The 23,904-nt window shown below is 35.7% G+C and overlaps 1 protein-coding gene across 1 annotated transcript in view; it reads right to left on the bottom strand.

Moving 5' to 3' along the window:
• Positions 1-23,904, bottom strand: part of PCDH7 (protocadherin 7) — a 286,087-nt gene that overhangs the window by 146,703 nt on the left and 115,480 nt on the right. Inside the window, exon 2 of the mRNA XM_086464474.1 lies at positions 3,891-4,083. Coding sequence (XP_086320600.1) covers positions 3,891-4,083 — 193 coding nt within the window. The remainder of the gene's footprint in view (positions 1-3,890; positions 4,084-23,904) is intronic.

Here is a 23,904-nt window from a genome sequence, read left to right on the forward strand (position 1 = left end):
TAGTGAAATATTTCTAAGAACGCTGCAAGAAACATGAGAGAGACCTGACAGAACCAGGTGAACGGACATGAAACAGAACAATGAAAAGCTCCGCTTCGAGATCATCTATGTAATTAATAACATAGGAATTAATATGAAAAGGCTGTATTGTCTATTCATCACACAGTGAGAATGCATGTCCAGCTACCCCTACCTACATTGGAAGACATAGAAGTACATGGAAAGAAAAAAATAACAGGTACGTGATGACCAAAGACATAAAACATAGGAATATATATAGTTCAGAGGAAAGATAAATCATAAGAAAACATAATAAACCACAGTATTTAAAAAATAAAATGGAATACTTCCATGTTCTTTGTCAGGCCAGTAGCTTGAAGAGGGTTAATGACGTGATAAATTATGATTTATTACTACTACTACTACTACTACTACTACTACTATTATTATTATTATTATTATTATTATTATTATTAAAATAACAATTTAAAGCACATGCTGACTATTAACTGTTAGAGTCAGGAGGATAGGTAATTCTGGAAGTATCTGCCACAAGGTTTTTTTTTAACTTTCCTCTGAGATATGTGGTATTAGGCATTGTCAACAACAGAATGCTATGACTAAAAGACCAGGAAACTCATTTACCATAGTAATGTCTTTACCCTTGATATACAAATATGAATGTAATAAAAATGTTCTTGAGAAAATTATTGTGCAATTTACGTTAAGACAGTGCCATTCTAACAGCAAAATTAGAGAAGGTGGCTGCACATATGAGCAGAATTTCCTTGCAAAGCTCCAAGGGCAGGGGATAAATTAACTCAGAAGTTACTTCTGGTTCTGCAGATCTTACTAATTAACAAAATCTTTGCATACTGAATTTTCACAGTCAATCTGCTAACATTTCTTTTTTTCTTCCCTTTTCTTTTTTTCTCGTGCATCTGATACCACAGCTAATCATCAGAACAAAACTTCAATCTACATCTGACAGTCATGTAGGCTGGTAGGTAATATACAGCATATTCTAAGAAAACCAACTCCCTTTACCCTTTTTTTTTCTTTCCAACATTTTATTCTCCCCTGAGAAAATAGAAAGAGGCCTCTTACTAGCAAACAGAAAGCTGAATTTCTTATTTACTTTGACTGTGAACTCAACCTTCTTACATTTGCCTTAACTATTAAAAAACCACTTGTTTTCCTTAGTCATATTAGCTTACAAGTATGAAATGTATCAGAGGGTTTAGTGTACTGTGCTGAAAATTAAATTTTCAAACTTTAAAATGAAAGGAAATCCAAAGCAATTAGTTATAACTGCATTTTTTCACACCAACTGAAATTAAATGGTAAATGTTTGAAATAATAACAATTAATAACTAAAATAACTTCCAAAGTGTTCTTTCCATGGAAAATCTGCATGAAAATCCAGTACAAATTCTGATTAAAACCTAACCAAGCTAAACACTGTAGATTACCTAGATTCCAATTAAAAGTGACAAATGAATACTTGACAGATTTCAATTTTAATTCTATTTCTGTCAGAATGATCCATTAATATTGAAGATTGTATTATCAGAATTTGAACAATACAGTTGTGCTTAAAATAGTTAAAATATAAGTGGACTTAAGAATCAGATCACAGAAAACTCTCACTCAAATGTCAGATATTACATATATGAAGGAACAAAAAAGTACATTCCATCCTGTTCTGGCACTATTTATAGATTAATTTTAACAAAAATTTCTGGAGGCAGATGACATGCCACTGTTGAAATACTTTTTTTTTTTTAAATGTGACAGCAAAATCCAAAAGTCTGTAAAGTATAATTTTCATCACAGTGTCACCCATCTTTCAAAGGTCTCAGTTCAAGGTTGTATAAAGGAGAAGTAATTCCTGATTACTATATGCAAGTCCTGTCACGCAATTTTTTTTATGGTAATTTTTTTTTCTTTAGTCATTCATGGAATAATATATTTGTCTAGCTCTATGTTTCTATCTATTCTTTCTCTATTATACTATTTTTAAAACTGAATCCAACAAATCAATCTTACCAAATATAAATTATAGTCTTTCAAAAAATCAAAGCAATGTCTAAGTTACTTCAGTTATTAGAATGCAATGCCAGTTTTCACATCAACACAAGAGCTTAAATAAACTGGTTTGCTTTAATTTTTGACACCTCTCAAGCACTTTTCATTTTCAGTTACGCTTCAGTAAGTGTGATGATTTTCACTGGCTACCGAACATATTAAAAATTATACTCCATCGTGGCTCTACAGTTTTCCCAATATGGTTCAGGCATACTGCATGTTAGCATACTTTCTGAACTTAGAATTTAAGGTCTAGCGATCTACTACGCTGTCTTATGTCCAGGGGAAATAACAAATTTTTTATTTTCATTCTCTTAACCGCAAAATCTCAGTACAAAACAGACAATAAAATAATCATCCCGATTTAGGCATAAAGTCTAGAAACTTTTTTCTGACCTTTCTCTAGTAATACCAGGATCACTTTCTCCCCTATCACACACCCACAAAAAGGAAATGTAAAGAGATATATTCATATAAACAACCAAGAAGAATATATAGACACACACTTATACACACACATAACCTAATAAATCATCTTTTTAGATGGATAACACCATCTTCCTTTTCGGTCAATTAATCATTTGCTCTTAGGACATACATTATAAGCATATGTAGACTGCTGTAGCCATTCTTCAGTCATACATACTAGATTTGGCAGTATCTTACCATGGAGAACAATGTATTTTTAATGGGTCAACATGTCTATCTCAGGAAAGACAAAAAAACAAAGAACAGTTATACAGTGCTGTAATCCCTGAAATCAAACTAAAACATGCACTTAGCCAAACTAATAAATTAATTCTATAACAGAAGATATACCACTCTTCTTGCATATACCCACCAATTCCAATTGGATTACTAAACCCATTATTTCATTGGTTATCAAAAATCTATACACTTTGACATACAATAATTTATTTTATTTTTTATGGGCAAATGAAAAGACAATGAAGTCAGTGTCTGACTTCATAAAATTTTAGATGAAGGCCAGCAAGTTGAGAACAGTAAAATATTCAGGTTTTATTAAATACATTTCAAATTGAAAAGATTTTTTAAAAATTCTAAATATTTTTACATATAAAAGAAAACAAAACCTGAGATTTAAATTACCTTCATTTTGTAATATCTTGATAATTACTACAGAATAAACACAGATTCAGCATTTTCCCTTTCTACATAAATGGACCCTGAATTTAAATGAAATGTTCTAAAAGCTTGTGCAAAATAAAATGCAAAGAAAAGGAAAGTAATATTCTTCTTTTCTAAATAATGAAGAAGGGACTTGACACTCAGTGTTATTTTGAAAACAGTCTACATAACATTTTTGGGAAAAGGGAATTCTCTAGAGTGAGGTTTTTAAATCCTACTTTCTTTTGCTGGTGCTGTACATATTATGTTTTGGGAAATCTCCTAAGTAGTTGTTGAACAAAAAATGGAAGGAAAAGTCAATACATGTCCTTTATGGTCTTTTATCTAAAAATGAAAATTATGGCATTTAATTCAATTACCACCTCCCCATTCCTCTACTGGTATTTTTTTCAATGTTTTAACTGCTTCTGCAGTATAGTTTTTAAATCATATAAAGAACAAGCTAGTTTTATTACTAGTGTTATGTTCCATTATTTTGTATATCTGCATTTTAACAAACTTTAAAATAAAATAATTACAATTTTAGTTATTTAATATATTTATTTATGTTTTTGAACTGACCTTTCAAAAGTCTACTTAGTATCACTTGCTAGTGAGATTATGTGTGTGAATGTTGTGTTTGCCCCTACCATTTTCCATATGCTCTGCCTCACCAACACTGCCATCCGGCGTAGTCCTTTCGTAGTTGTCCTCTGGGAGTGGAAGGGCACCCAGTCTCGGCCCTGATGAACTCTTACTGCTTGGTGTTTCTGACTCCTCCAGACCGCTGTCATAGCAACTCTGCAATGACCCTTGATGCGGGTCCTGAGGCTGACTCACAACAGAAAACGTCACTCTACGAAATGGCTGCAAGAGAAAAGATTCTGAATGTCACTGAAAAGTTCGGTGTTTGAACAACTAATTCTCAAAACATGACTTAAGCAAACTAATATTTTAACATTTACGAATTCAACAATTTTGTCTAAATTAAAGCGAACAGCAAGTACAGTCCTTAAACAGCTACTGGACAGAGTATCTGTGGATTTTTACTGTGATATATGGTCCAGAACCTTCCCACAGTTTTGCATAGCCTGCTTTCAAATGGCTGCACGAGCTAAGAAAACTGTCTTATAATTGTTTATAAATTCTGTACAGTTCCTCTTTTATTCAATAGTAACAATTTGAACGGAGTTTATATCAAACTGCATAAAAGTACTTGACAGTGTGTGCATGTGTATGTGTAAGGCTGTGTGGGTGGGTATAAATGCTCACCTGCAAACTATACTGTGGATATCAACAACATAGCAGCACACCCATAAGCCTTTTTAAAAATCACTTCCTGTGGTTTTGAAAGCTAGTTGACATGAGAAAGTAGAAAAAGAGGGGGGAAAAAAAAAACGGTTTTCAGTCTCTTAGCTCCTTTGCTGTAAAATTCAGTGCCTGGAGACAGGGTGTGTTGCCAGCTGACTTAATAAAGCCTTTAAAGTACTGTGAGCACAGCTGACACCATATGTTTCCACTGGGACTGTACGAACATAGATTGTTAGAGATTTGTATTCATTCAAAATGACAGATATTACTGTTGTTCGGGTAGCCTACACTCTGATCCCTGGCACCAGTGAGCATCCCAGGAAGTGGGAGAGTGGATCCTTCACATTTCAGAGGATACTGAGGGCAGGTGGGATTTTCAGTAAGAAGCCAGGGGATTCTCCTACGATTTGAACCACACTCAAGTAGTAATGATATATTTCAAACAATTTAATGATACATTTGAAACAACTTACTGTTCGCAAAGCTAGAAAACCACAGAGAAGTATCTGATGTTCTAGAAAGCACCTTCTAAAATGAACACCAATACATCCATTTTATAAGACACTATGCAGACTTTCCTATGTTTAAAATGTGAGGTCTGAGATTGCTGCCCACCTGTGGATTCGGATGTGTTTTAAGTCCTATGTTAGAATGGGACATAGGCATACACCACCCCCATTGGCACCTCTGGTCACTATGAGGTGGAAACATGTATGCAGGCCAGAAGGGATACAACAGCAACTACAGCCACTTACACAAGCCCTGAAGAACAGAAGTCAGTATTAGGTTTACAGGTAGAGGGGTGAGTGGAGTTTCAGTTAGAATTTTTAAAATTTTTTTGGAGGACACAAAGTGCTGATGATAAATAGGTTGGACTGTCGTGGTAGGTACTGACACCGACAAAAATATATGCAAAAGAAAAGGCAGCCTTTATTAAGTTACAAAAAGCCAAGATGGCCAAGATGGCGCAGCAGAAAAAGCATACCCTTTTATAACCTTTCTTATTTGTCCACCGGTTCACGCATTAAGGCTATTATAATGATTTGCTCAATAGCTCTGTCCATTCACCTGTATTCACATACTGATTGGCTGAAGCTCCTACTGTACTTCCTACTTCATCTACTGTTCTCTTGCCAAATCTCTGCTCTGTGGTATTCACTTGTTTAGTCTCTCGTTGCTCAGTCTCTTATCACCTCCTCAACCCTGCTTACAACATTCTTCATCCACTTCTTTCATCTTCTCACAGGTATACTGGGATGCTGTCGAGGCCAATTTCATCTTCCTCAGTCAGGCTATCCCCGACATTGGGCTACAAATGTAACACTGTCTTCCTGGCACAGGTAGATCAAAAGTTTATAAATGTGTATTGCTAGAACTAGGAGAAAATTCTAAGAGAAGAGTCATGGTATTCTCACGGTGAGTTTTTGACCTTTTAAAGTTTCCTTCTATTCTTTGGCTGCAAAGTGCTTTTATGCCAATTTAATTTAGAGCGTCACATCATATCAAATGCAAGGAGAATAGAGAAGCAAAACAAAAGAATAGAGAGCACAAATAATGCACATTAAAAGAGCACATTAAAATAGTTTAGAGTCGCTGCTCCTTTCAATGATGTGGAAATAGTAGAAACCATAGAGGAGGACTAGAACTTCTATGTTAAGACTCTATACTTACAATATACAATTTGAATATCTTTTCCCTACAGATGCTCAGTAAGATCTTTCCCTTACAGGAGTATGCAGAAAGAATCACTTTGTTGAACTGCACAGGAATTCTAAAAGCTTTCCTACTGGCTCTGAATCATGCAGGAAGTATAAAGACCTTTTGCAGTTGTCTGTCCTGAAAAATATTTGTGTCATTTGTACTGTATTTTCGTATTTCAAAAATAGCTTGTGTATTGTGTTATTGGTAATTTACACACACATTAATTTCCTCAGAGAAATAACTAAATAATTGAAAAGAAAGGCAAAGTGTCTTTATCTAAGCTACGGTTTTAGATGTGAGCAACCAATTTTTAATTTTTTTTTTAACTTATGGAAGTAGTGATTTCCCTTCCTATGCTTTCCACAGGACTTCTAAATACATAAAAATATGTCATACAAAGACAATATTTGGTATCTTCTAAACAGGCTTATTTCTTTCCAATATGACTATTCTCAGATCACTGAAGAATACCTGCAAGTAGAAGTTAAGGTTTCGTTAGTCCAGTAAAGTTTATTATTCTCATTATACACTCAAACACACGAGATATTTCCACTGTCTTGACCTTGAAGTTACGTTTATTTCTTCATATTATTACCATGTCAGGTGACCATCTGCCATTCCCGCTTACATTAGAAATTAGATATTTTTGTTTGGAAAATATGGATTCACTCTTTACTAAGTATGCCAAAGTTCATAGTACAATCTAAATTGTACTTCTAGTATTATTTGGGAAACAGCTCAGGGAAATGCCTAAGGACATAAGAAAACAATTTCTCTTCACTCACACTTAACTCATTAGTGCAATACCCAGATGGATCCTAAGATCAAGTTTTACCTCGTGTAAGTAGTACCATTGACAGAACTTCCCAGCATGCCCACCTGTCTTTCCTGAAGACCTTGTACTCAAGATGCGTGAGTTATCCCACCACAGCTCAGTAATATGAACAGTGTCCTATTTCTGAGGCCACACACAGAGCTACAGTTCCTCCTGCTTGTTTCCCAGGCTGCGTATCTTTCTGTGCATATGATATCCCTGAGGTGGACACTCTTTCACTCAGTTTCATTATTCTGGAGGTCTCTCCTGTACCTGTCACATTGCACCCTTTGCTGCCAAGTCCTGCCCACCACTTCCTTAGTTTACTGTGGGTTGCAATTTCCCTCCACAGCCATACCTAGTTTAGAGCTCTACTCACCAGGACTCCCAGCCTGGGGGCAAAGATGCTGTTGCCAGCTTTGTCAGGTGGATCCTGTCTCTCCCCAGACCTCTGTGGTGCTTTGGCGTCCTGCGGGGTTGTGGTAAGGTTTTGGTAGTGGGGTAGGGGACTACAGAGGTGGCTCCTGTAAGAGGCTTGAGAAGCTCCCCCGGCTCCAATTTCGGGCCCGCCTCTGGCCAAGGCCAGACCGATGGCGCCTCTGCGAATAACTATTTAAGAGTGAAAGAAGCAGCTGATTGCTCTCTTTCTTTGGTCTGTTTGTGTTGGTGAGCGAAGGGGGATGCGAGAGGCACAACCATGCGGACACCCAGACCAGTGAGGAAGGAGGGAGGAAAGATTCCCCTGCAGCCCATGGTGGGGTGGCAGGAGGATGAGCCCCCGCCGAGCATGGAGCCCAGCGGCGGCCCAGAGGTCGCCCTGCAGCCCGCGGAGGGCCCCGGGCCGGAGGAGCAGGGACCGGGACCGGAGCAGCCGCGACTGCGGCCGCGCTGGAGCCGCCCGTCGGTGGGAGGGCGGCAGCCCCGGGAGGGACCCGCGCTGGGGGGTTCTGGGGAGCTGCGGCCCCGCGGGAAGGACTCGCGTTGGGGCAGTTCCTGGAGGGCTGTCTGCCGGGAGAGGGACCCCGCGGTGGGGCAGGGGAGGGCTGCGAGGGCCCCTCTCCCTGAGGGGGAAGGAGCAGCGGGGACACCTTGTGCCGGCCGGACTGTGACCCCCATTCCGTGCCCCTGCGCTGCTGGGGGGGAAGAGGGAGCAGAGCTGAGCCCGGGGAGGCCGGAGGGGTGGGTGGGGAGGTGTGTTGTATTTAAGACCTGGTTGTATCTCTCATTCTCCTTGATGGTGGTGGTTGTTTTGTGTTAAATGTATATTGTTATCCCCAAGTTGAGTCTGTCGTTTGCCTGTGACCATGATTTGTGAGTGAGCCTTCCCTGTCCTTTGTCTTGACCCTCAAGCCTTTTTGGTTGCATTTTCTCCTCCCCATCCCCCAGGGGACAGGGTAGGGATAAGCAAGTGGCTGTGTGGTGCTTTTGGAGCCAGCTGGGTAGGCTCAAACCACAACCTCCAAAAGGGGTCAATTGGTCTACAAGCAAAATCCCTGTCCCACAGGAAGTACCTGCTCCTTCCCAAGCCTTTTACTGTCATGATTGAGGAGACACCATAAAGTCCTATGTGCCCTTCACCCTCTCTCCTTAGAGCCATGTAGTCACCCTTACTACAGTCAGTATCTTCACAGTGCCACTGGTGCCCATGTGAATGAGGAGCAACGAGTGAATAAGCCTGAGGAGTCTCTGCAAGGCATCCTGCATATGAGCACCCAACACTCTGAAAATCTTAAACAGCAGGTCAGGTCAGAAGATGGGGCCTCCACCCCTCCTTAGAAGAGGGTCTTTCACTCTGACGCTTCCTCTGACAGTTTCCACCCTACTGACTGCTACCAGGGCACTGACCCTATTCTGCATTTGCAAGTCTGCAAGTGAAATAGTTGTCTGTCCTGTATTGCAAGACATCACAAGCCTATAGTCTTCCCTGTCTTGGGAGTCTCTTCAGTGAGCTCAGTCTCTGGGTTGTTCCCCTTTCTGTGCGGTCAGGAGTTCAGGCTGCATGGATGGCATATGAGTATGTGTATAGGTAAATGTATGTCTGTATACATTTTATACTAGTATGCTAAATAGTATTTAGTGGAAAAAATATATAAGCTTGGAATAGAAGAAATCTGCATTCAATTAAAATAGTTGGGCATGTAAGAAATGTCCATATACAAGTTCTTGATGGGAATCTTACTTTAAAGTAAGATCTAGTGTAGATAATACAGCTTATCTTTGAAACGATACGGTAAAATATGTTGTGAAACCACACAGACAAGCAAGAGTAATTTGTACATTCTCATATTAAATATTTAGGCATACTAGTAAGCATACTTAATATGTACTAGTAAGTACATACATAGCATCTACATTTCAAGAAAAAAAATGGAACAAATTTTACATGGTATAAATAAGTGCAAGATCATCAATTTCTATGTAATTTAGTGAAGTTCCATTTTTAAAAGTTGCCTATTACTGAATACTGGTAATATCGAATGCATATATTAAAATGGCTTCTAAACTTCCACTTAAGGATTTATCTTAAGTAACATTCAGGATTATCACATCATAACTATACTTATTTACCTTGCAGAAAATAACTTCACAAATCCTCGTTTAGATCAGTACTTAAGCTGTGGACTGTTTGATGGACCAAAACTTCATGCAATGAGATCCTGTATTCTGTAACTATACATCAATTACTAATAAGGCCTGGAACAATTGTGCAAACTTTGTGAATCTCCCAGAACTTAGATTTACTTAGACCCTGTCCCATAAACTGTTCCTGAATATTATAGTGTTTCTCAAGGAAGGAATTAGCTGCTAGAGATACTGTGACAAGATGACAAAACATGCAAATTAAGGAGAAAATTCCCATAATTTCCTACAGACTGCTATGTTTGCCTGTTATCAAACCTTCCAAAGGAAATATTAAAATCTACATTTGAGAGGCCTTGTAGACTTGATAGCCATATGATAACCTGATAACTCTCAGACTCCCAAGGAACCACAGGCCACAGTTTAGCAACCACTTTTTAAAAGATGCTGAGCACCTTTGGGTACAGATTGCCTGTGAAGTAGTGAAGGTATTGCCCTGTAACTGAGAGCAAAGCTTATCCTTAAAATATGAAGACCCTGCTCCTTATTCATGTTGATTCTTGAAAAACACACCTGCAGCTCTGTGGGATAACTGGAGTATGACACTTAAGAGACACTCAGAGACCCCACAGAATTCAAGGGTGGGATGCAAAGCTTGTAGTTCATGGTTACCACACACCTACATATTGGTCCTACGTACAAAGAATTCTAAAGACCACTTGGGGATAATCTCTTTGAAAAGTCTCATTACAGATTTAGTTTGAAGAGACAAATATTACTAACCCCTCCCCAGGGTTCTGCTTAAAGGTTTTTAGGTTTTATTCAGTGATTGTGATGAATCACTTCCACCTACATTTCCAGATATAATCACCTGCCTGGGATTACTTTGTGGCAAAGGTATGTTGCACCATAAACACTTTGCGTCATCTACAGTTATTACAAGAACAGTGATGCAACTTAAAATGAGAATTAAAAGAAATTATCAACTATTTAAAACTTTCTGTTCCCTTTCCCATTGATTTTTTGGAAATCAGTCCCATGTAGATCACAAGCATAGAACACCTGGTTATCACATCTGCAGTTACTATGAGAATGGTAGCAATATTATTCAAAATAAGTTTTGGAAAGAACTATCAATGATTTAGGACCATCCTGTTTCTCTTTCCATATTCTTTTAAGGATATATGTCTTACCTAGTTGGCATATAGAGAAGAATACCTCTGACAAGTGCAATGTTGGGCTGTTTTATAGCTAAAGCTGAAACTCTCTAAGAATATCATTAATTATCCTCCAAACTAAAAGAAATTTGGTGTTCCTTTACTAAGTTATTAATAATGAGTTTTTAAATAGATCTGGGTGTTCATCTTGCTTTTTTTCTTGTGCTGTACTGAATAGGAACTATCTGACAAAAAACTAACACACATAGTATTCAGTTCAGTAGAGGCAATTCAGACCTTTCCACAGAATATCAATGAGTATGATATAATGCTGACAAAATCCATTCTGAAAGAATGAGGTGAATATTAATTGTTATTCTGCAGCTTTTATTACATTTATACTTCGAGTACAAACCTTGGAATTCTGACCTCTATATTGCATTGATTCTGAGAACCAGATCTCAGGCAAATTTTGAATGCAACATGCCTTTTGGAATAACATCATAGCCTGTGTTTTTTTGATGAAAAGAAACAGACATTGATCTTAATGTATGTTTGTTACCTGCATAGTTAAGGAACAATGTATTCTATTCATTTAATGAACTTTAAGAACAGAAAAAAATTGAATATCCACATTGTGCTTTACTGTCTCCTTTCTGACATGTTATCCTCTCTGATATGTCAAATACTGTATACTTTAGACAGTATAATCTGGATAAACATAGCAATAGTCATAATGGAACTATCAGTCATAAAAGATATTGAGCTTTTATATACTTTGAGGCTAGAGTAATTGTGGCACCTATTTTTTACACCCAAAAAATTATAACATCTTAGAGATGAAGTTGATGAAAACACAAAATTATAGGGTCACTATAAAATGCCCCTGAAAAAAACCCTGTATTTGTGTATGCATGTTTATGTAACTCTCAATAGTCCTTTAATTGTTACTAACAAGAACACTCAAGTTAAATGAGATTTAATCCCTGTTAAAAAAGTTATGAGCACTAGCATGTTGATACATAATAAATACTATTTATGAATCAGTTGTTATGAATGCAAAAAAAAATCCTCCATAAACAAGAACTTTCTTAACACACTTTAAACTTCGTTTAGCTCCTGATCTGTAAAACATCTGAGGTTTCAAAGAAAACTGCATATTAATAAGAGAAACAGGAGGGAAGAAGAGTGAATACCAGGATTAATATTTCCAAAAATTATGGTTAAATGCTGGTTATCTTATTGCAATGCCAAAAATAAGGCTATAAACTGCACTTTAACAAGGAGAAACAGACTACATCCTTAATTTTGTGTTTCCATTGATAAAATTAGACCAGTAGCATTTCACAGAAAAACGGACATGAGAAATTTCCAAGTGCTGACAAAATAAGGCATGTACCCATGAGGAGAGGAGAGGGTTATGTTTACCTTTATTGATTTTCAGTGCACAACATTAATATGTCTCCATCTGCTAGCACTGTGAATCAACATGGTAGAGCTGCTTTTACCCAAATAAGCCCACTAGCTGTTCAATTTGTCCTTCCCAGCAAAACAGCAACCCTAAGCCATTACTAGTCCCTTAGTAGGAATAGTCCTTACTATATTCGTATTTAGTAAGAATGCAATAGGTATGATAATTTTCTCCCTCTGAAAACTGATAGAATATTTTCTAATAATAGCATATGGAATGATTTCTAATTATATTTGATGATGGAGATGATCAGATCACAGAGAAAAGATACACCTCTGCATATACCCCAAAGGTAAATCAGCATTTCTTCCATGTTTCAACTCTATTTCGTAAATCAGATATTTTCTTTTTCCCTCATCAGCAGAACAAAAATGACTGTAATGCCAAAGACATGTAGTTCTTTCAGTCTGAACTAACTGAGTACTATTAACTTATTCTATGGTGCAGTGTTTATCTTAGCCTGTATTATTTAACTATTCCCTATCTAAGCTTGAATGTAAAATCATATTATACTTTCAATTCATGAAGAACCCTGATTTCAGAGCTTGGCATAGGGACAGACTGTGGATAGTCTTGATGAAAAGTAATATATCCATATAGCTGTATGAGGCTTAATCGTGACACTTTTTCGCCATTATGAAGTGGATTTGCCTTTCAATTCCTAAAATTTCTAGTTTTGCATTGTATTTCCTGATACTGCACATTGTTTATGGATTGTATTTTTTCATGGTTTCTGTATAGCAATTGCTATCAACTTTGTAAATACTGTTGGTTCAAATCCTGGTGCATTTGGACTATAATGGTGGGGTGGAAGAGTGAATAATCTTTGAGATTAACCCTCTTGAGAGCTAGGGTTTCAACTATCAACCTTTTCTCAGACAGTTACCTCAATTGATTCTGGATACAAAGTGGATGACATAAAGTGTGTCAAGGAAGAGTTGGCAATTTTCTCTCTTAATTACTTAGCACTTGGATAAAAATAGTAAGATCCTATCAGGCCTTCCTTTTGTCACAACACCTACATTTCAAAAGAATTAGGATTTTGAAAACATTTTAAACAACTAAAATGCAATATGTTGAGAAGCATAAAAAATTAGCTCAAACTGAGCATCTGGCTAAAGCAAGCTGTATTGTTCTAAATATTTCTACTCATTCATTAAGCATTAGCTTGGGCACTACCTAAAACTGCGGAAGATCAGGAGCTAAGGTTCTTATTTTTACCTAACTCTCAAATCAGATGACTTCCCACTTTAATGACATGGCATATCTTGGGCTGTTCACTAGGATTTAAGTTGGCCAAAGTGCAAATTTTGGAAATCACCTAGTCTAACTCCCCTGCTTGAAATAGGGTCACTTACAGCACTTTGCCCAGGGCTGTAATCAGTCTGGTTTTTAATGTCTTCAAGAATGGAGACTCCACAGCCTCTCTAAGCAACTTGTTCCACTGTTCTGCCACTCTCCTAGTAAAGAAGGGTTTTGTTAAGTTTGAATGGGATTTCTGTATTTCAGCTTGTGCCAAAGTATAAAAAGCACTGATAATGAGTCAAACCTAAATAATATTGTAATTCCTGTTAGCTTCAAAAAGTCAATCAATGTCAAGCTGCTTGTAAGACTAACACAGCAACTCTGAGATATGTATACGGTAGATCTGAAAAATAGACAGAAGAGATACATCAACTCATCATATAAATTCAAAGTGTTTCTTTAGCACTTGAATTTTGATAAAACATGTCATTATCCTTTTCTTTCTATTCATTCTTAATTGATGGAAGCTTGTTGGAAGACAAACAAAATATTAATTGCTATTCTGCATGAATAGTTTCAACCCACACAACTCTTTCCCCCATTCAAATCACAGATTTCTACTGTTCTAAATTTCTATCATTGTGGTTAATATTAAATTGGCAGTAAATTAAATTAAACAGGCATTATTTTTCAGTGGGCAGGCTGAAACACCTGAGACAAGTACTACAACAGGAAAGGAAAAGAGTAGAAACTCAGTGATAAGAATAATCAACTTTTTTTTTACATTTAGCAAAAAGTAGTAACAATTCATTTTTAAACAGGAGTTGAATAAAATAAAAAAGATTCTGATATTACAGCTGTGTAGCAGGCATCACCTCTGATGAACTGTCATGGGCTCAGCTATCAGGTAGAAATTCCACACACAAGAGAAAGACTCTCCATCATTATTGCCATTTATTTTGGTAGCATTTTTATTAACTTTAGTTGCAGTAGTGAGTTCCTGGTCATGAACCAGAAACATATTTTTTTTTGTTCTGTATGAATATGAAATACAAATCCACTAATATCTATTTGCTTAAGCCAAAGGCTACACGTTAAGATTTTATATTCAGGGATAATATTTCATAATGCATTTTACATTATGGGCATCTTTGCTGTAACATTCAAACATACACTTTTCCTTTTAAGTTCAGTGCTTTTCTCAAATATCCTCTCTTGCCTGTTATACAAATTTGCCTTTCTGAATTACAACAATGACTTCTGAGCAGCCCAAAATCCTTTTCATTCACCTAGCTGTGTTCATTAAATAGATTGCTAATAACTCTCATCTCTGTTATAAGTAAACAAATAAAAGGCATGCCTATTATTTCCATGAATATCATCAGAGAAGACACCAATGATATGAAGAACAACCCTTTCTCAAAGATACAATACTCTTTTGTGATAGAATCCTTGTATCAAAATATAACACGTAAGTTCATTTAGAAAAATTAAACAAGATCTACAAGGCTTTTAAATGAAACCAATATTCTCAGCATTTCACAAGAGCTCTTCTTAGTAGCTATTGAAAGATGAGCATAAGGAAACCAAGAATAAACGAGAATCTGTAGCAGAGATGGTCAAAATAATTCTATTATACTCTTTTGCCTGCTCATAAAAATATACTTTTGTTATCACTTCAGTATCCCATTGTTTGAGAATTACAAGAACCAAGCATCTATGACCCTGAAGTGCTCTCTTATTGTTCTACTACAAGAAAGAAATGGATGAAGAAGCATTTTGTCTTCCCAAGAACAATTATAACATGAAATAAGATTTTTACCATATTTATTTCTATTTTCTTTAAAAAAACTTGTCCTAAATCTTTCATGTAGTTTAAACATAACTTCAATGAATGTAATAATTTTTTCCTGAATTCATTGCATTAGATTCCTGTATTCTACTCCAACTCTTTCTAATGATTTTCATTAAAACCCTCAATACTTTTTTTGTTTGACCAAAATCTATTACTAAGGCACTGGAACAGTATTCATTTAGCTAAATGTCATTCCAGTATCTTATACTACTCACTACTTACACCTTCACAATGGCTAACTTTCATCACCTTCAAACTTTTCTGTGATCAGATCTTTCTATTTTCTTGAAATATTTGGACAGTCTGTCTTTCCTTGAAGGGTTTGCATTTCTTTTCCTTCTGTTTTTCAGCAGAGAATTTGCTATCCAGAACTAGCCCAGGGATATTAGTTCACAGAGGCTGTTATGCCTGTTAGGTCCTGCCTTTCAGCATACGTATGAGAAGTTTTTATCTTTAACTGTTTGCTACACAGTTTCATTAAAGTTTCTTGTTGGCTTAAATATTCTTCTCTGAAAACAAAACAAACAAACCCCTCACTTCCATCCTACCAGCTCAATCACACAGATATTTGGGTTGAGAGCCCCAGCAGCTTCTCCTGAATCTGGAACATTGTTAAAATAATTTAATGTGTTGGAAGAAAAAAGAATATAATCCTTTACCCTAGTTATCAGGCACTAAAAAGCCCTAAAATGGGAATCATACATTAACTACAATAACTACTTCCAGAGTTATTTACACAAAACTGCCCTTAGAGAAAGGATGAAACTGGAAAGGCTGTCCGCACGTATTTTTTATAGGTTGTAGAGTAACAATCCTTTAGTTATCTGTAGTCCAAGTGAGTCAAAATGTGATGTGATAGAAACAATTAATCCAATTAAGCAATACTCATATATGTATATATATCACTTGAGGTTCTGGCACAGCATTCTATTTTATATATATATCTCTAAATTTATGTATATATAAAAAGAAAAAGATTTTAGAACTACAGAATTATTCACAATAGATATAAATTGCTGTATTCTATGCAGCATTTTGAGTGAATCTACATTAATATTTTAATTCACAGAAGGTATGAGCCACAAAAATCAATCTCTTTATCCTTCCCAATTATTGCACTTTGCTATCCTTGGAAGAAGTATCTTGAAGCAAATATATTGGACTCTTTCTGGATCCAAATCAAATGAAGGATATGACCCAAAAGCATGCCTAGATAGCTTGAACTAAGAGGAGCTTAGTTCACAGGACCAGACTGGAGCTAGCCCACAGTAAATCTCCATAAAATGGAGTAGGAAAAGTAGAAAAGATAGTGTGAAAATCAGCCTCAGCACCCACTGTTTCAGCATACAGCTCAATTTCTCTTGTGCTAATTTGCTATTTGCTAATGTAGACATAGCCATTTGTAAAAATTGCTTTCTCTATGTGTTGTTTCACTGCACAAAGAGAGCCCGGTGTTTGGAAAGGGATCTTTGCCAGAATGCCATTGAAATCACAGATCCAGACAGCTAAAGTATATATGAACCTTTCAAAACATCTAGCTTTAGTAGTAACAGAGCACTGATGCACAAGAAGTAATGTCTTCTTCTAAGTAATCAAAAATATTCCTGCTTCTAAAATTAGATGAAACATTTTTAATACATTGCTAATAGACCACAGTGTTCTGTATAGAAATTATCAGATAAACAGGGAAAAAATAACCAATAAAGCTTTGAATTAGTTATTGCATAGTTATATTGCAATACATACACTACATCAAAGTGCAACTCTTTGGGTCTCACCTTTTGATAGCCTTTATCTGCCATAATTGTTAAAAAGATTAATTATTAACACTATTGAGAGTATTTTCCTTTTAGTAGCTGGTCACAAGAAAAGACTCTAGCCCAATATTTCCCAATTTTTCTTTTGCCAACAGGGGAAGTCACAGCATCAAATTTTAGCAAAATCCAGCAATAACTCTTGGAAGAATAGGATTGAATTCTAAACGTATATGAATGCATAAGCCAGGCACTTCAAGTCTAATAGGATAGATATGCAAATATGGATATTCATACATTTTGTGAGTGATTAAGAATAAGGATTTTTGTACTGGTCACCAAAACTGTGTCAATGATGACATATTTTCCAAAATCTGTAGTTGAAATGTTTTCCAAAAGTAGGTAACAGACTCAATATGTTAAATTATTTTTATGTATCATGTAGTCTTCGATATCGGATTACTGTTCATTCAATTTGTCCAAATTATTCTTTAAATTTAAATGTCTTAAATTTAAAGGCATAATGATTTTTAGAAGGTTGGCACTTTTTGTATAAATTGAACAATAAAAATTCAGGTACAAAATCTCAGTAGTCAACTATGCTTCTTTACAAGAAGTGGAAGGACAGTACTGTAGAAATGTATCCATCTAGGAAGATATTTAATAGAATAGAAATATTCTTCATTAAATACTGAAGAATTTAAATTAGCTACATAACTTTTAGATCACTCAAGTTAGATGAAAAAAATGCTATTCTTGGTGAATACTCTAGCTCTGCAAGTTATGATAATAAACATGCCACAGGCTCAAAATACAAGGCCTTGAAAGGGAAAACAGCTAATTTTATTCAGAAATTAAATATTTGAAAAGGCACTATAGCTTTGATGGGAAAAAAAAAGGAATGAATGAACATAAAAAGACAATTTGTTCCATTATTTCCTTTTAATCAGGGTTACATACACTTTCATTGTGACAAATAGATTGTTGGAAGAAATATATTTAAAAGAGGTAATTGAAGAGAAAACTGATAAAAAGGTAGTTACAGACAAAATAACAGATGAGGTCCATGTCCAGAACTATACTCCAAAGCTAATTATCTATACAGCCACCTTGTGTAATTAAAATTAATGCCAAAGATGTGGGGGTTTTGTTCATTTGCTTGGGTTTTTTTTCACATTTCATACTGAAAAACCTTTAAAACCATCACATTACTGTACAATTAGAATATCCTATTCTTCTATTGTAGGAAAACGTTTAAAGTACAGTGGTCCAAAAAACAATATAGAATGTGATGGGTATTTTAAAACACTAATTAAAAGGAATCATTTCCTGCTTGAGCAGGTCCAGAGGAGGGCCACGAAAATGATCAGGGGGCTGGAGCACCTCCCCTGTGAGGACAGGCTGAGAGAGCTGGGATTGTTCAGCCTGGAGAACAGAAGGCTCTGGGGAGACCTTCTAGCAGCTTTCCAGTACTTAAAGGGGGCCTACAGGAAAGATGGGGAGGGACTCTGCATCACGCAGTGTGGTGGCAGGATGAGGGGTAATGGTTTCAAACTGAAAGAGGGGAGATTTAGATTAGATATTAAGAAGAAGTTCTTTCCTGTGAGGATGGTGAGGCACTGGAATAGGTTGCCCAGAGAAGCTGTGGATGCTCCTCCCTGGCAGTGTTCAAGGCCAGGTTGGATGGGGCTTTGAGCAACCTGGTCTAGTAGGAGGTGTCCCTGCCCATGGCAGAGGGAGTTGGAACTAGAGGATCTTAAAGTTCGCTTTTAACCCAAACCATTCTATGGTTCTATGATTCTATGATTCAGCCAATAGTAAACTAATGGTGGAAAAAACATCCCGAATATACACAAACAAAAATACTTTTAAAAAAAAAATTAGTTACATAAATTAGAAAACTACTAATAGGTAGGTAGATATTGATGTTTATTTACTATCTATTATGGCCATCTGCAACATTATACCTGTTCCTTTAGTTTCAAAGTTATATCGTAATTGTCAGTGATGTCATTTGCAGCAAATTGCTTAAATATAAGAGCTGTTGAAATATTAAACTATTACTTTACACTTGACTCAAAATGTCAGTAATTATTTGAGCATGTAGTTAACACAGTAAACGTGCTTTAAAGGTACAGCCTCATAAGTACTGCAATATTTATATGTGGAATTGATTACAACCGTCAAGTTGTTATACAATTATTGTTGAATGAGAAAACAGTGCAATGTCACAGAAAAACATGTTTGGTCTTTTTCTCTGATATGATTTTTTTGTCTGCAAAAGTCTAGTGGTGAAATTCTATGAAAACAAATTTTAACTTGTGCTCTCTAATAAAAATAATCCTGGTATGTGTTTGTCAATACATACTCCAGCCAACTAATATGGAAAACATGACTTTTGAAGAAGACAATGAGATGACTGCCTGGAAAACAACAGTGGAGTTTCTGCTAACTTCTTGGACGTACCTACTTTATTATCCTAGGACTTGATTTCCACATATGCAGTTTCATTTTTACTTTCGATTTGAACCCAAAAATGAAAGACATCTGTTAATCACTTAAAAGATTTTCATCATACACTTAACATCATTAAAATGTTATGTATCTGAAGAGAAATCAAATTATTATGCATAAAATACTGTAAAATAGAAATAGAAGAGCATGGCTTCTAATAAAAGTAGTTAAACTCAATTAAAATGTTCATAGTTGAAACTTTATAGATCCGTTTTCATAAGTAGAACCTCACTATGGATAAGTTTTAATAGTCAAGCTAGTTGAAGTATTCTGGAATAGGTTAGCATGAAAAAGAACACCTTCTCAACTAAAAGCATGGTTACACGTGTAACGTTTCATCACCAACTTAACCAAGTTGAAGTGTATGTGATAGCCATCAATATGCAACAATATGTTAATATGGAAAAAATACTTTTTCCTGTTGATGAATGCAGCACACATTTCAGTGATGAGAACTGCAGATTGGTGCAAAGATTCCCTTTTGAAAAGTTCAGGTCATTTGCTCCAGTCCCTTCCAAGGTCTTTTAAGCACAGCTCAACTGTGGCAAATATTCATGGATATTTATTCAAATCATTTTTTTTCCTTGTAAAAAAGATGCATAAATTTGTGTTGTCAGGAACATGTATTTGTTACACCACATGTTCCTTTAGTGTCTTTAAGGAATTCTGAAAATAAAGTAATAGAAAAAAAATACTCTAGGCTTAATAAATGTCTGGTTTTGATTGCATGTCTCACATAAATACAACAAACTACAAAGTATTTATGATACATTTTGTTATGTGGCTGATGAAGGATGAGTTCAAACTACAGTTCACTAAACCCTACATTTTCAGTAGTCACTGCATAGTCACCACAGTCAATCACATGTTTACAGATATTTTCGGAACATAAGAACATTATCAGCATTGTCCATGAATACATTGTTTGAGACTCAAGAAAGTTCTAAAAGGAGTACACAAACTGGAGTTCATGTTCTTTTATTCCACAGCTACAGACCAGATGGGCAACTTTCATGGTCACGAGGAGAAAACAGCCTGATGGATTTTCTGGAAGAAACCACAGGCTCACAGAAGTGTACTATGATTGAAAGATGATTAAAAGTAGTCCTCTTTGTCTTTTCAGACAGCCAATTAATTCTTGTTATGCACTCTTTCAAATACTCATCTAAGAATGTGTTTAATGCTGTGACTGTAATTCAAGACACTCACTCTGATGCATATTATCAGTTCCAAAGAAGTTTTAAATATTAAGATGTTATTTAAAAAATGTGCCAAGGTGAAATAAATCTTCATCTGTTCTACTGTTAAGAAGTGTCACATAGACAAGTAACGTTTTTGCCTAACCACCTCTCTTTCTCTCCAGGACCAAAGTATGGGAACTACCAAAAGCAAAAAGTGCTTTGTACACTTAATGTAATTCTATTCTTTCGTTGTACTATGCCATACAGAACATAAAATGTAGGTTTTGGGATAATTAGGTTTCACAGAAAAAGAGTAACTTGATAATATCTAGTAAAAACATAATTAAAATATTAATTCTAAAATATAGCTTTTACAACATTATCAATTAGAAATAAATTAGGATCACATAATGAAAATATGTCATTTAGAAAAGAATCACATAATGACAATATCAAAATTCTCCATCAGAAATGTTCTCTAAATAGCACAGCAGTTTTCCACAGGGTCAGGCTGGCCTGCAGGTTCTGATGAACTGCACTGTTAGCCAGTACCAGGATTCTCACAGGAGACGGGCATTCTTATGATTCACCAGGGAAAGTACAACTCTTCAATTTCCTCTTTGAATAGAACAGAAATAGCCTTTCTGGCACAGGAATCTGGGCTTAAGTCTCAACCTTGCTTTATATCTACATGGCAAAAATGTTGCTGTGTGAAGTCACCCAAGCCAATTCTAAATGAATGGCACTTGAAGGCTGTTTGTGAGCTTCTTAAGTGCTTTTCATCTCTATTCATACAACAACATATAGATGAATGTGTGCAATTTCCACTTTGAACTTCGCAACTTTCAGGATTAATTTCACGATTTATTCTTCATTTACTTCACGTGAATGAGTAAGATTACAGAGATCAAATCCTCAGCTGATATAAATCAATGTACTCTTCTTGTCTGACTTTAGGCATCTGTTCTTTCCCTAGTTAAACCAAGATGTTTTGCTTTTTCCAAACAAAACAACGTAATGGGCAACAATATTGTCATGGCTGCAGACAGTCTTGGATCTTGATTGGATGAAGCAGCATGCACCTCATAAAGCCAGCTGGCATTAGCAAGAACACTCTCTGGTCAATGACCTCTAAAAATAAAAAAGTATCAATCTCACCAACAGCAGACCCATATTGCAAAGTCCGGAATTAAATGTAGCTCTCCCATTTGACTGCTTTTATTGCTGCCACTATGCCATCTGGCCAACAAAATTATTTAGCACTGTATCAGCTTTATGTCTGTTACTTTCAAAGCACAAATATTTACATTTGAGGTTTGTCCAAAAATTCTCCTAGATAAGTGGTGGAAAAAGATGTTTCTCTTTCCAGTTCAGGATAAACAAAGCAGAAAATCTGGACAGATGTAGGGGAAAGAAACTTTGAGCAGAACTTCCTTCCAAAAGAATTAATTCAAGAACTTTAAAGTGAAAAAGGAATTAAATATTTGCACTACTCTAAGGCAGATTTCAATAAATTTATGATAATTGATTTTATGCTGATATCTTCATCTTAAGTGACATTGCTTTCTTGGATTGTCTCATATGATTATAGGTTACTGGATCAAAATAGAAGTAAAGCCGTAGTCTGTGTATAATTGAATATACAGCTCTTATTCACGACTGTGAATGGAACAAAGTTTAGAGCTAGTTACATCAATTTACTAATCGATTTTTTTTATTTCATGCCTTTTTTAAGCATTACATAAAAGGTAACAGAAAATGCACAATTTTCTAATTGTACAATAATTAAATGGTGTTCATGTAATTACATTTATCACAGCACTCTTCACGTAGAAGGATGGAAGTCAACAGGAAAGGAAAAGGATGTTGGAAAACCTACGTTTAATTCCTGGCTCAGCACAAATATAATGTTTTGCTTTGGCAATGTCTTTCACACGTCTGTAGATTCAAAGCAAAGATTACCTTTTACCTTCCTGTAATGGTTACCCTGACCTTGCGAGCAGACTTTGTAAATTTATGGTAGAGAGTGTTGGGAGCACAGATGGGAAAAACTGCACAAGCTAAAGTAATAGTATTTCAAATAACTGAAGTTATTGTTGGGGCTCAACTCTAAGAATCCAGAACACAGAGGATACTGCTTGTTTCCATACTATGTATCTTATTTCCATTTGCTATGTATCTTCTTGGAAATTGGAACAAAAACATATGTAAATTTCTGGCCAGCAGCCCTACTAGAAATATACAAACGTATCACGGACATAATCTTTCCAATACTGCATATCGTTATGCAAATTATATTTCAATTGTTTCCAAAGTATAAGCCTCTGCAAATAAATACAGAAAAAAGAAGAACTGAAGGTGAGAGGCATATCACTAGGACATCACAAACATGGACTATGTCCAACCTTCAAGAACATATTCTAAGGCTATTCTGTCCAGTGGAATTTGTAATGGATATATGTGCTCTCAAAAAAGCTCAACTTCACTAGCTATGAAAACAGCTAAAACTAGAGTTTCTGTAGCTGCACAATTACGCTAATATTTCAAATTCTAATTTTAAGATCAAGCCTGAGTTCATAGATATTCTTTGGCACTGTCCTTTAACTTCAGCACCTAAATTTGGCCCAATAAATGTCTAATGACATGGCACAAGTAGACATTTTATGACATGTATACAAAAATACCTGGTAAGCCACAGGGAAAGAAAAGAAGGTTTAAAGTGTTGAAAGACTATCCTTTTTTAAAAAAATTTGTTAAAGCCTATGAAAATTATGTAAGATATTTTCTTTATGTTCACTCACTTTTCTATCCCATTTTAATCTCTACAAGGAGAAATCTTCTTTTTAGGTATGAAATATCTGAAATCTTTCCTGTATAGATAAAAGTGCTTATGGTTTTCCAGTAAATATATATTTTCTTGAAACACTTTAAAGTACGTCTGTTTTTAAGAACGTATTAAATTCATTAAAGCTGAGCTGCGTTTTCCTCTGCAAGTTGTTTGACACCAAAATTGTCATTTCAGGGCAAACAGAATTCTTTTTTTTTTTTGGTGAAAAAATGAGGAAAAGATTTTGAAAGAATTTCAGAATTAAACATTTTTATTTC

Source organism: Leptosomus discolor, chromosome 4, assembly GCF_034619465.1.
Source record: "Leptosomus discolor isolate bLepDis1 chromosome 4, bLepDis1.hap2, whole genome shotgun sequence".
Taxonomy (NCBI): Eukaryota; Metazoa; Chordata; class Aves; order Leptosomiformes; family Leptosomidae; genus Leptosomus; species Leptosomus discolor.